Source organism: Syzygium oleosum, unplaced genomic scaffold (genome assembly GCF_021117445.2).
Source record: "Syzygium oleosum isolate NSW1041296 unplaced genomic scaffold, Sole_v2.1 Sole_v2.60, whole genome shotgun sequence".
Classification (NCBI taxonomy): domain Eukaryota; kingdom Viridiplantae; phylum Streptophyta; class Magnoliopsida; order Myrtales; family Myrtaceae; genus Syzygium; species Syzygium oleosum.
In genome coordinates, this window is record NW_026607544.1 from 953,198 (window position 1) to 966,346 (window position 13,149).

At 46.9% G+C, this 13,149-nt stretch overlaps 1 protein-coding gene across 1 annotated transcript in view; it reads right to left on the reverse strand.

The window, feature by feature from the left end:
* Window positions 1-735: 735 nt before the first annotated feature.
* LOC115666824 (leucine-rich repeat extensin-like protein 2) overlaps window positions 736-13,149 on the reverse strand; it is a 39,675-nt gene continuing 27,261 nt past the window's right edge. The window contains 3 exon segments of the mRNA XM_056307817.1: window positions 736-1,076; window positions 1,124-1,212; window positions 1,214-2,179. Coding sequence (XP_056163792.1) covers window positions 736-1,076; window positions 1,124-1,212; window positions 1,214-2,179 — 1,396 coding nt within the window.

The following is a 13,149-nucleotide window of genomic DNA, read 5'->3' on the forward strand; positions in this document are numbered from 1 at the left end:
AGGGCGTGGGGGGTGGAGGAGCTTGGTCATGCTGAGTCTGACTTGGAGGTGCATAGTAATGATCTGTAGGGGTTGTTGACGGTGCAGCAGCCAAGGGGCTACGTGATTGTACAGGGGGCATTAATCCTGGAATATCGATGCAACCAGAGGAAGGAGATGGAGTATCTTGCTCTGACAGTTTGGACGGAGGAGCTGATGCAACAAGTGGTGGCAGTGCCGAATGCTCATGTTCTCTTGGTGAGGGTGGAGGCACGTTTGCTGTTGAATACTCATGCTGCGGAAGCAGCAGCGGCGGCGGTGGCATTGAGTACTGGTGTTGTGTGGGTGGCGGCGGCGGTGGCGGCAGTGTTGAGTATTGGTGTTTTGTGGGGGGTGGTGGTGGGGGATAAGCAACCATAATTGGCGAGGGGGCAAGGAGAGGTGTGTTAGGAGGGGGAATCGTTAAGTCCTTGTAGGGTGGAGGAGGAGGAGGAGGAGAGTACTCTTCAGGAGGTGTATACTCTGACGTTGGTGGGGGCGGCACAAGATGTTTGCTCCGTGAAACCTTTTCTGCTGGAGGTGGAGGCGGTGGTGTGAAGGTTGTTGAAGTGCAGCAGCCATAGGGCTAGGTGATTGTATAGGGGGCATTGATCCTGGAATATTGATGCAACCAGATGAAGGAGATGGAGTATCTTGCTCTGACGGTTTGGGGAGATGAGCTGATGCAGCAAGTGGTGTCCGTGTCAAATGCTCATGTTATCTTGGTGAAGGTGGAGGCAGGGGTGTTGTTGAATACTCGTGCTGCGGCGGTGGCAGCGGCAGTGGCGGCGGCGGCATTGAGTACTGGTGTTGTGTGGGGGGTGGTGGTGGGGGATAAGTAGCACGAATTGGCGAGGGGGCAAGGAGAGGTGTGTTAGGCAGGGGAGTTGTTAAATGCTTGTAGGTAGGAGGAGGAGGAGGAGGAAGAGGAGGAGGAGGAGGACGAGAGTACTCTTCAGGAGTTGCATACTCTGATGTTGGTGGGGGCGGCATAAGATGTTCGCTCGGTGACACCTTTTCTGCTGGAGGTGGAGGCAATGGTGTGAAGGATGGTGGAACTTAAGCCTGAGCATGAGGTGGACTTGAAGGAACAATGAGTGGCAACGGTGGTGGTGGGGGAAGACGGGTAACAGCTGAAACTTTGTGGGGGGTGGCGGAGGCTGGTGGGATCTCGTGGAAGGAGAAGACTGAGGATGGTGGTGGGGGTGAAGGGCCAATGAAAGAGCGAGGCGAGTGGGATTGAGCAGGTGGCGGTGGGCGAGGACTTCTAATTCTTGACTCTGGAGATGAAGCGGATCGATAAGAGCATTTCAACTGGCTGCACTTCACATGGCTTGCAGTTGCAGAGGAGCACTCTCTTGAAGATCTCTGGTATATCTTTCTAGGAATGCAATTTTGATGTCCATCTAGTGTTCTAATTTGAGCATTAGAACAAGTTGGGGCTTCCCCATTGAAATAGTTGAAAGAGTAGGTGAAGTTTTGCAGCATAGGCAGGCGGCACACTCTGCTTGGTATGATCCCAGTGAAGCCATTGTGGGCGACATTGAGCTGCTCCAACTTCTTCATAGCCCCAATGCCAGAGGGGAGTGGTCCTTGGAGGCGGTTGAAGCTCACGTCGAAGACGGTGAGTTGCTTGAGCAATCCCACCCGTGGAGGAAGGCACCCCGTGAGGTTGTCATTTAGCAGGATGATCTCGTTTAGGGTCTTGCCCATCTCCCCAATGTTACTTGGAATGCATCCCCCAAGGTCGTTGTTTGCCAACACAAGCACTGACACTGGCGACTTGCCCAGGTTCCGTGGGATGCCGAATCGGAACCTGTTGTCATTGAGGAAGCTGGCGTCCAGATCTTTGTCAAAGAGCTGGGAAGGCACGCCACCCTCAAACTCATTGTATCGGAGATCCGAGTACTTGAGGGATGGCAACCTCAGAACCACCTCTGGGAACTTGCCAACGAAGTGGTTGTTGCTGAGGTCAAGCTCTCGTAGCAGCTTCATGTGGCGGAAGGTGGAGGGCACGCTACCGCAGAAGTGGTTGGAGTTGAGGTGGAATAGAGCAATATATTTCAACAGGCCAAGCCCCGGAGGCAAGTGTCCAGCGATGTCGGCATGGTTAAGATCGATGCCGGCTACCACTCGGAGGGAAGAATTAGATGGAGAGGGAATGATGCCGGAGAAAGCTTAGAGAAGTAGGAAGCAACATAAGTGAGAACTGAAATGGAAAGGTCACTCGCCACTCATAAGTAATTAACCTAAGAGATAAGAGCAATACTCGCCATCCGTAGGAATCCATCCGAGGGATAAGAGTAAAACAAGAACTCTTTCTTGTTCTCAAGCTAAAAGCTCAATTAGTTTTTATCAAAATATCTCTCTTTCTGTTATTCGTCATAGCACGTCTATATAGAGCATGGAACAACCCTCCAAGCTTGAGTAATTACTAAGACTCTTTGGGAAGACAAAAGACTCAAAGAAAAGACAAACAACATTCACAGCCATAAATAAACAAGGACTTTAGAAACTTGAACAACATTAAGTAGACCCTGAAAATATACGAGAATTAAATTTAACCAATTGAAAGTCCCCATGACTTTACCATTTCCAAAATAGACAATTAATGGCCATCTAAGGAACCGAATAGCCTTCGGTTCGTTGTGATCGAAAAGTTGACTAGGAATGACAATATCAACAAGAGCCGACTTGGTATCGATAACATCGACAAGAGCAGACTTGGTACCGATAATATCGACAAGAACTCGATGTCTAAAAAATTCTCCGGCATCAGACGCTTCTAGTGCGCGTAAACTCGTCCCTGAGTTTTCTTAGTCTTCATCATCATGGTAGGGAGAAAGATCCGCAACATTGAACGTTGCAGAAACAACATACTTACCATGAAGTTCAATTTTGTAGGCATTGTCGCCAATCCTTTGCAACACCTTGAAAAGACCATCAGCCCTAGGCTTCAGCTTCCCGTGTTGACCCCGAGGAAATCTTTCCTTTGTAATATTGTCGCGACCTACCTCACGAGGGCCGAACTCGATGAAGCAGGTTTAGATGTAAGTGTTCATGAAATGGTCCGTATGGCACATCATAAAAGACGGCTTACCGAAGCGTCAATCTTTTGGTCATCCATACGGTCCATTGATCATGAACGTGGATTTTCCCTAAATCCAACCTCGCGTGACAGCGGATCGATTTTATCTTTTTTAGGAGTCGCCACTAGCCTAGGTTGGGGGTCGGCTAGAATACTTAATCGGAACGCAGGAGCTTCGTTTCGATTTCTATGAAAATCAGAGATTATGGGTTTAGGGACTACCTTACGTTAATATTTCTATTAACGCCCTTTCGGTACCGCTAAACTTATCGTGGTTGTTATCTAAGTTGTCATGCATTTGTTTTTTACCACTTTTCATGCCAAAGTCTTAATCTACTAGATGATCATGCATCTTGTTTTTTGTGTTTTCTTTTAAAATTCTAAACTAATCCTATCTTAGTCTAGAAAGGAAAGAAACAATCAATTGTATTGAAAGACATTGCGTAAAGTAAACAACCAAGGTATTGAAAGGACAAGTTAATTCTAAGTGCAAGAAATTAAAATCTGCAACTTGTCGGGTGTTTATTACAACACGAATTGAAAACCCGAGACATGATTGGGAATGAATGATTTGAATACAAATTGAGACCGGATCGGACATCGGTCTATCGCCTCCATCAATTGAATACAAATTGAGGCTGGATTGTCCATCGGTCTATCGCCTTGGTCTTTTACTATTTTGGACTATTCCCTCCATGGACCGCCTCTTGGGTGTCGGTGTTTACATCCATAAGATACATTCACGACAAACAATGCACAAAGGAACAACAAAGCAAGGCAACGATGCAAGTAATTCACTAATCAAACACGGGCCTCGAGATCGGCCGTTGCTTTTCATATATTTCAATTTACCTACCCACATAATCATCGGCAAAAGTACACCACAAGTGCCATAACTTGTGTACGGCGATCACTTTGGTGCCATAACTTTTTTTCGGATCACTTTGATGCCAAGTCGGAGGAAAAGAGACCACTTTAGTGCCAATTTGGCCGGAAATCTGACGTGGCATTTTTTATTAATTTTTGACGCTGACGTGGCTCGGCGGAGGCTGAGTCAGCGTGTACAGTCAGCATTTTTTATTTTAAATAATTTTTTCCAGCGTGTACAGTCAGCATTTTTAATTTTAAATATTTTTTTTCCTTTTTTTTTTCTTCTTTCCTTTTCTTTTCTCCCCTTGCCGGCCGGTTGCCGGTGGCCGGCCGGCCACCGGCGAAGCCCGGGAAGGGCTGGGCGAGGGCGGCCTTGCCCATGGCCGGCAAGGGGCGGCCTCGCCAGATCTGGGCGAGGTGACCCTCGCTGGCGATAGGCGAGGCCGGCCCTCACCGGCCCAGGGGAGGGCGACCCTCGCCGGCGTCGGGCGAGGGTCGCCCTCGCCCAGATCCGGCAAGGGCGACCCTCGCCCGCCTAGGCGAGGGCTTCCCTTGCCCAACGCCGGCGAGGGTCACCGGACGCCGGCGAGGGTCGCCCTTGCGATCCGGCGAGAGCGACCTCGCCGGCGCGTAGGGCGAGGAAGCCCTCGCCCGGGCGGGCGAGGGTCGCCCTCGCCTCGAGTCGGGCGTGGCGACCTCGCCCGATGCCGGCGAGGGTCGCCCTCGCCCGATGCCGGCGAGGGTCGCCTTCGCGCATTCGACGAGGGTGACCGTCGCCCGCCCGTGCGAGGGCTTCCCTCGCCGGATCTCGGGCGAGGGCGACCCTCACCGGTGTCGGGCGAGGGAAGCCCTCGCCCGGGCGGGCGAGGCTCATCCACGCCCGACTCAAGGGCGAGGCGACCTCGCCCGCCTGTGCGAGGGCTTCACTCGCCAGATCCGGCGAGGGCAGCCCTCGCCTGGGCCGGCGAGGGGCGGCCTCGGCCTCGCCTGTTGCTGGCGAGGGTCCCCTCGCCCAGATCTGGCGAGGCCGCCCCTCACCGGCCATGGGCAAGGCCGCCCTCGCCCAGCCCTTCCCGGGCTTCTCCGGTGGCCGGCCATCGGCAACCGGCCGGCGAGGGGAGAACAGAAAAAAAAAGAAAAGAAAAGAAAAAGGAAAGAAGAAAAAAAAAGGAAAAAAAAATATTTAAAATTAAAAATGTTGACTGTATACGCTGGAAAAAATTATTTAAAATAAAAAATGCTGACTGTACATGCTGACTCAGCCTCCGGTGAGCCACGTCAGCGTAAAAAATTAATAAAAAATGCCACGTCGGATTTCCTGCCAAATTGGCACTAAAGTGATCTCTTTTCCTCCGACTTGGCACCAAAGTGATCCGAAAAAAAGTTATGGCACCAAAGTGATCGCCGTACACAAGTTATGGCACTTGTGGTGTACTTTTGCCCTTAATCATCTAACATTATTTGATTAATGGTTAACGATAACGAGCTACCATTTGCATTCACAAAATGGCAACTTGTATCAGTTAACCCCTAAAGTCGGGTTCTAAGTGACCACCGTGGGCTATCCGCCGAACATGCACTGTGTCTAATATACATCTAGCAAACACATACAAGACAATGGATAATGCATGCATTTAGGCCCATGGGCCTTGTTTCTCAACTAATCAAGCAATGGGAAGTGGGCCTCATAAGAGGACTACTTATTCAGTTATTGTTATCAAATTCGAACCCTTTATGTTTAGATGTGATTAATCAGTCTAATGATGTTCAAATGAAGTGATTTAGGTATCATTAGAAAGGTTATGTCATGAGGATCAAAAGTTAAGAATACCACTTTTCTAATTCTCCACGATTTTCATGAAAATGACAAATTTACCCTCGGGGACAGTTTGGACCCAGTTTGAATTTGAATTCAAAAAATTGCGGGAAAAATAGTGAACGTTATCAAAACCCAGCCAAAATTTTTTGACAGTTAGGATTCTCTGTGTGTGACAGCTTTTATGTTTTGAATTTTCACTAAAAAAGCCCTCCAAATTTTTATAAAATTCGGTTTTCACCGAGGACTCATTTGCAAATCGGATTTTAGCCCGGGAGGATCTTATCTGAGACTTTTAGCAAATTGACTCCCTAAAAATTTCTATTAGATCCCCAAAATTTCCGGTCTATATAATAAGTCCCTAATGAACAACTTTGTAGTTTTTAGTTTTAGAAAAAGAGGACTTTAACTTTATCAAATTCGGAGAAACATATTTTGGATTTCAGAGAAAGGAAAATCAGATCTGAATACGGATACTGACTAAATCATAAAAATTAGTTTGAAAATAAAAATGAAATCCGATTTTGATGAAATTGATGTCAAAGGAAATCTCTAGATCTCAGTATGAACTTTCATGAAGAACACTTTTTCAGATTTTGAATACACGAATTTATAAAAATCGAAGAACACATGAAGGTCAGTCAGAAACTCATCTATCACAAGAACTGAGGCTAGATGACGTTGCTAATCGTCCTAACCTAACATGCTTGGAATTTTATGAAATTTTTACGGTGGACATATCTGAATGTTCTTGACAACTTGCATGAAGGAAGTTTTCTCAAATAACGAACTTAGAAAATCATAAAAATCATCAAACTGAGCAAGGTCATTCAGTATCATAGAAGAAGAGAATACAACATTCTCATTCAGTATCTCGACTTTCGAACGAGTTTTGACCTAGCAAACAATATCTGTTTAAGGCATGCAACATATCAAATTGAAGCTCGAGACGTATTCTACGACTCTCTAGTTCATCTTTTCACAAGATTTCGACATTTATGAGCTAAAATCAACATTTCAAGCATGCAGACCTCTCTGCACATGATTTTACAGGATACAATCCAAGAGTACCTACCTTGTTCAATGATGTTGCTGAGCTCAAACGAGTTATTTTGGCCACCAATGAACTTCGAAATGGCGCCAAATATAGCTCCCGATAAATATGTCACAAGGTAAGAAAATTGACATAAGATTGTGATCTAAAGAAGAAGAAATAAAATCAATCTTAAAATTGAACTCTGGTGACTTTTCCGGTGGAAGCCGGCCACCACAGCTTCAAGATGAAGTTGAGGATGCTGATCGCAAGTCTCGGACTACTTAGGAAAGATATCGAGATGCCGGAATAGCCAGAATCACTAGCAGGACAGATCACCGGCAGTAGCGCCGGTGATTGTGTCGTGATGAAAACGAGGCCGGCGAGGAAGCTTTGGCCACCAGAGATGGCGACCAACCTTGCAACCAACTCTGGGATGTCCGAGGGTTGTCGGAGTAGCGACGGTGCGCCGGAAACCGATCGGCAAGTGTCCGACGTGAGTAAGGAGAGCTCACGACCAAGAGTAGAGGGGAGAGAACGTGAGATAGAGAGAGAGGGAGGGAGAAGAGAGAGAACATATCTGAAAATGAGAGTTCCTTCTCCAATTTTGGAGGGAAAAAGCTTATATACCCCCAAACTTTGAATCCTAGCCGTTAGATCAATCTAATGGCCTAAAATGCATCATTAATGATTAAGAATATTCTTTAAGGGCTAAGGATAGGTGACATGGCATTATGGATGGCCATGATCTGTTCTAAATGAATGGCTATGATTGATTTGCTTAAGCCCTAAGTAATTTGCTTAATCCTTAAGTAAGGGTATTTTGGTAATTTTGCTTTTGGGGTATTTTTGTAATTTCTATTTAAGGGCATTTGTGTCATTTTGGGCACAAAGGGATGTGGCCGGCCTTGGCTGGTCGGAATGACCGCCGACCGCCAGATTTTTGATCGAAAAATGGTCGGTTCGATTGGACCGGTTCAATTCTAATCCAACAGAGTTGAACCGGTTAGACCGGTTTAACTCGATTTTGACCGGGTTGAACCGGTTCAATTCCTGGACCGATTTGTTCCAATTTTGTACAATTTAATCCCTATTATGTTTAATTGACCCGATTAATATTGAATTCGATTAAATTGGATTGAACCAATTTTAAATTCAAGCACAAATTAATCCAATTTAACTTGTTTGGCCCAATTGTTCTTTAATTTGAGTTAAATTGCATGGCCAAGCTACACTGATGGATTTAATTGAAGTCCAATTGGCCAAATTGAGCTTCAATTCATCAAATTAGTGCTAGTCTAGAGTGGGTCGAATTGAATTGCACTAATTGGACTAATAACGCTTAGATTTCTCAATCATTGGATCACTAAATTGATCAAATTGGCTCAAATTCATGTGAATCTTCCAAAATTAATTTCGAATTTAAATTTCATATAAGAAATTAGGCTCATTCATGGCTCAATTGTGCAAATCATGAAGAACTGATCGGAATCACTAATTAGGGTCTAAATTGGGAGTTTTCATTCTTGGCTTGAAATTCTAAAATTCACTTAAAAATTGAATGTAATACGACCTCTAGATCAAATGTCGTGAAGGAAATCGTCCTAAATAATGATTACTGTGACATTCTGAAATCCGACCCACTTGGGATTTATGAAATGAATAGTTTATGGACGTGCTTGTAGTTAGATCTCGCTCGGAATTGATCACTTCGGGAATACTAACCGTTAGGGAAAGGCTAATTGGGGATTTAGATTCGCACGATCAAAGAACTCGATCGTGAACTGACTTTCGACCATGAAAATCATCGAGGTGACATTTTGAGCCAATGTAGGCCGATCCAAGGATAGTTAGGGATCAGTTCGCCATTGTCATACGAGTGGATCGCGGGTGATTCCGCTTGACCACAAAATGAATTGACGAATGACCTTAAATCTATACCAAACGATCGTGCCCGTCGGATCTAGCGATCGATCCTCGCGATTAAGTGACAACCGAGGTCATCACGACCCGAGTAAACTTGAACGTGGTTTGATTTAGTATCGGCCACGGGTCGACAATGTGAATTTCCCCAAAAGCCACCCGTTAGTATGAGATATGCGCAAGTTACGTTATTTAGAACTTAGTCATTAATTAGAGACCAAGTTGGGCATTGGAATTTTGGAAAGTCACGACAGATCATTTGGACGATGTTGTCATTTGCTCGGGTAGCCTCGGATTTGCCCGAATCCTTCAGAAAAAATCGAATTTCGGCGAGAAATGGAAAATGACCGTTTTACCCCTGGAGGTTTGTTAAGGCCAAGTGTATTTGGGGAAGGGCAATTTGGTCATTTCGCCCTAGCCTTATAAATAGAGATTTTTGGACAATTTTGCCCTTGGACTTTTTGTGAAATCCCCAAATTACCCTTGGATATTTTGAAAAAGATTCGATCTGGACCGTCGATCTTAGGATAAGATCGAATCCTGACCGTTGATTTGATTTTAGAGAGGAGGGCATGATGGTCAATTGGCATCTCAATTATTTGCCTTGGACTATTTAGTTCAAATTACCTCTCTCTCTCTTCTCACTCTCTCTCTCGTCCAAAACCCCCCTCACCGACCGACCGTCTCCCCTCCCCCTTGGCCGTACTGCCGCCGTGCCGGCCACCGTCCGCCCATCGCCGCCCGTCCGGTCAAGAGCCGTGCCCTCGCCACCCTCTCATCGCTGTCTCTCTCTCTCTCCCTTCCGTGGCCGGGAGAAGCCGGCCTAGCAAGCCGGCCGTCCACCGCCTGGCCGGAGCAGCCGCTCGCCGGAGCCGCCAATCGCCCCCACTGCCGCTCACCTCACCATCTCTCTCTCCCCTGTTCTACCTCACCGAATCACCTTCATCCCCATCTTGTCCTGTTCAGCCGCCGTCCAGCCAGCAAACCGCCGCTCGCTGCCGCCGCCGCCGAGCCGCTCGCCGCCGCCGTGAGGCCGACCCATTTCCACTCTAGCCAAGCTAGCCTAGAGTTCGTGTAAGTCGCCCTCTAAACCCTATTTAGAGTGTCGGGTATCGATAGACGTAATTATGGGTGGATTTAATTGGATTAGGGGCTATTTAGAGGTTAAATTAGTGGACTGAATTGGAGACTGATATGAACTGATTTGAGGCTAAGTTTGTGATGTTTCGGGACTGAATTAACGTCGAATTGAATGCTGAAAATTGGGACTCGTAGTGACGAGCATATGGTTCGGTTTAAGGGCAAATGGTGTCGGTTTGGTGCGTTGAATAGTGGCTGACTTGTGATGTTGGTTGTGACTTGAAATGAATTTAGAAATGCCGAATTTATGCTCACGATATTGGCTGTGATTGTGGGCCCGTTAGTGGCCTTGTATGTTTGTTGAATCGTGAGCTGAGTGATTTAAATGTGGGCTATTATGTGTGCGCATGGGCTGAATTGATTTAATTGGTAATCGGCCATCATTTAGTGTTGATTGAGCATGAGAAATGTATGTGGTTTGGTGTGTGCACGGGCCAAGTGTGATTGGCTAATATATTGGCCTGTTAGTGTTGAGCAAGTGAACGAGTGAGGAATCGTGTGTGGTGTGGTATGCGTGGTTACGAAAATCCCTGAGACGGTACCTTTACGCGGGGAATTGATCCGTCTTGATGCGGTATGACTACGCGGGACGATGCCCGGTATTACCGGAGGATGGCCAACCTGAGGCGGTACTATTACGTGGGTTGTGTCGTGGGTGGTGGGTGTTGAGCCTGAGGTGGTACCATTACGCATGCAAGATACACGGCATGAGGCGGTACCATTACGTAGGCCACGAAGTATTGTTTTCATGAGTTAGTCACAGTGAACCTGAGGCGGTACTATTACGCGGGTCACTGGCGAGTTAAATGGAAAATATGAGCTGGTCGCAGTGAACCTGAGGCGGTACCATTACGCGGGTCACTGGCGAGTTGGATGAAAAGAATATGATGAGGCAGGAACGAGTGCGTAAAATATAATTAGAATGTGCATGTGGTTGGAATTGTGCTATTGTGGCTAACGTGCAGGTTGCACGTAAGAAAGGCCTAGGAAAGTATAAATTGTGTGCCTGTTATGTTATGGCTGAGTGTGGTTGTGTTTGTGATTGTCTGGAGGTACGTGATAGCCTAGGTGGGGTTTAGGGGTGTACTTATTGAGATGTGATCTCATGGTTGTTTCAACAAAAAATTTCAGAACCCCGGCCTGAGTCATGAATCTTCCGCCACCGCCGCCGCAGCGTTTTGGGATTCCTATGCACACCGACCACGATGTTGTAGAATACCCGATAGATGACAATATGACCTGGGTTAAGCATACGACGGTAGTTTGGGTAGACATAGGACTACCCCTCTGGCAAGCCCATACATACACAGCCTGGATGTTTAGAGACGGGGTGGATGAGTTTGGTCCCGTCCGTGGCTTCGATGTCCCCTTTGATGGAGTTGGGGATTGGGATCCATCAGCCATACCCCTTCCTGATGGTGAGATGACTAGTTTGGAAACTAGTCTAGCGCAGTCCGGACTTCAGCCTGTGCCTGCAGCACCTGAGCCCCCAGGGGCCGAGCATGATCCGGAGCCGGAAGAATCCCAGGCGGGGTATGATCCTATGGACGTGGATCTCGAGGTGATACCAGAGGAAGAAGAAGACCCTGAAGTAGAACCTGAAGATGCCCCAGAAGTAGAGCTTGAAGATGAGCCTGAAGAGGAACCAGATGACGTACCCAAGTATGAGCCAGAGTACAATCCCGAGTATGAGCCAGAGTACGGTCCCGAGTTTGTGCCAGAGGACGAGTCAGATGAGGAGCCAGTTGAAAAGGAGTTGGTCGAGGTTCTAATGAAGTCGGGTGATATAAACAACCCGATTGAGATCGAGGCCAAGCTGGAGTCCTCGAAGGAGCAGACAGTTTAGGGGGATTCAGATTCAGGTGCCGAGGAGTCGGATTCAGAGTGGACGCCGTCTCGAGGACGTAGGGACTAGCGTAGGGGCTAGTGTAGGGGCTAAGTATAGGATTTTTGAAGTGTACCATTTTTGGAGATAGGGTACCCAGGCTGCTGATCCTTTTTGACATCGGTGGCATATAGTGTAGAGGTTCGGTGTGCTTGTATATATTGTGGTTTTGTAAATAGTGGATGTTGTAAAACCTTGAATCGATAATGGATGTGTTTAATCTCCCATTTTTACTCTAGTTGTTATTGTCCGGGTATTTGTGGTTTTCGCTGATTGATATAAATCTCTGATAAGTCTAATTGGGTAGGCGATACCCTGGGACGTCGCATTATTCGACCAGAGAAGTGTGTCGCGTGCTCGATGGGGTTCGGGGCGTGACATCACGGTTTGATTTGGTATCAGAGCGAGGACAGCTCGATCTAAGTTGGTCGAAGTCTGGAGTGATAAGGAGCAGAGACCCTGGGGTAGTAATCTAGGGAGACCTTAGCGAGTCATAGGGTGGAATAAGCTACACGTGCCTCCAGATTGTTTGTTGTGATTGTTGGGTGAATTGATTGTTATAACAATTGAAATGCAGGTGCGTCTGGACCTGAGGTAAGTGCACAGACCCTATTGATTGTAGCCTTGTGCTGTGGTGATTGATTGCATGCTGAGTGAATTATTGTGTTAATTCACTGCCTAGGACTAGACTGATATAGCTGGCCTAGGTTTCTAATTCCTAAGTGGAATTATAGTAGGTAGACGAGTGGTAGAAATCGTGAGAATGAGTTCATGAGGTAGAGGAACTGGGGGTCCGTCCAGCTCACGAGCCCGACCTGCAGGAGATCCTAGGATGGATGCGGTCATGAGGACCCTATAAGAAATTGGTAATCTGATAGGACGGCAGACTTAGGAACGAACTGCCACTATTGCCCAAGCTGCCGAGGCTGCTGCTGCCAATAATAATAATAATGAGAATCAAGGGCAGGGGCAGGTGAATGCGAATAGGCAAATGCACTAATTAGTCGAGCAGTTTCTGAAATTAAAGCCTCCTAAGTTTGATGGTAGAGGCGATCTTGAGGGTGCATCGCTGTGGGTGGAGGAATTAAAAAAGGCTTTTGAAGTATTGGGGTGTACAAACGAGGAGAAAGTGACATTAGCAGTATATCAATTGCAAGGAAATGCCAATGATTGGTGGAAAGCCACCAGAGGAAGGATATTCCCAGCTGGTACCGCCCAGACTTGGGCGATGTTTGTGGAAACCTTTAATGGTAAATATTTTTCTAAGAGCGCCCTGGAACAGAAATTATCTGAGTTTATGAGGCTACGTTAGGGGCAGAGAACTGTAGATCAGTACGAGGCTAAATTTGCTCGGTTGTCTAAGTTCGCCCCGAAGA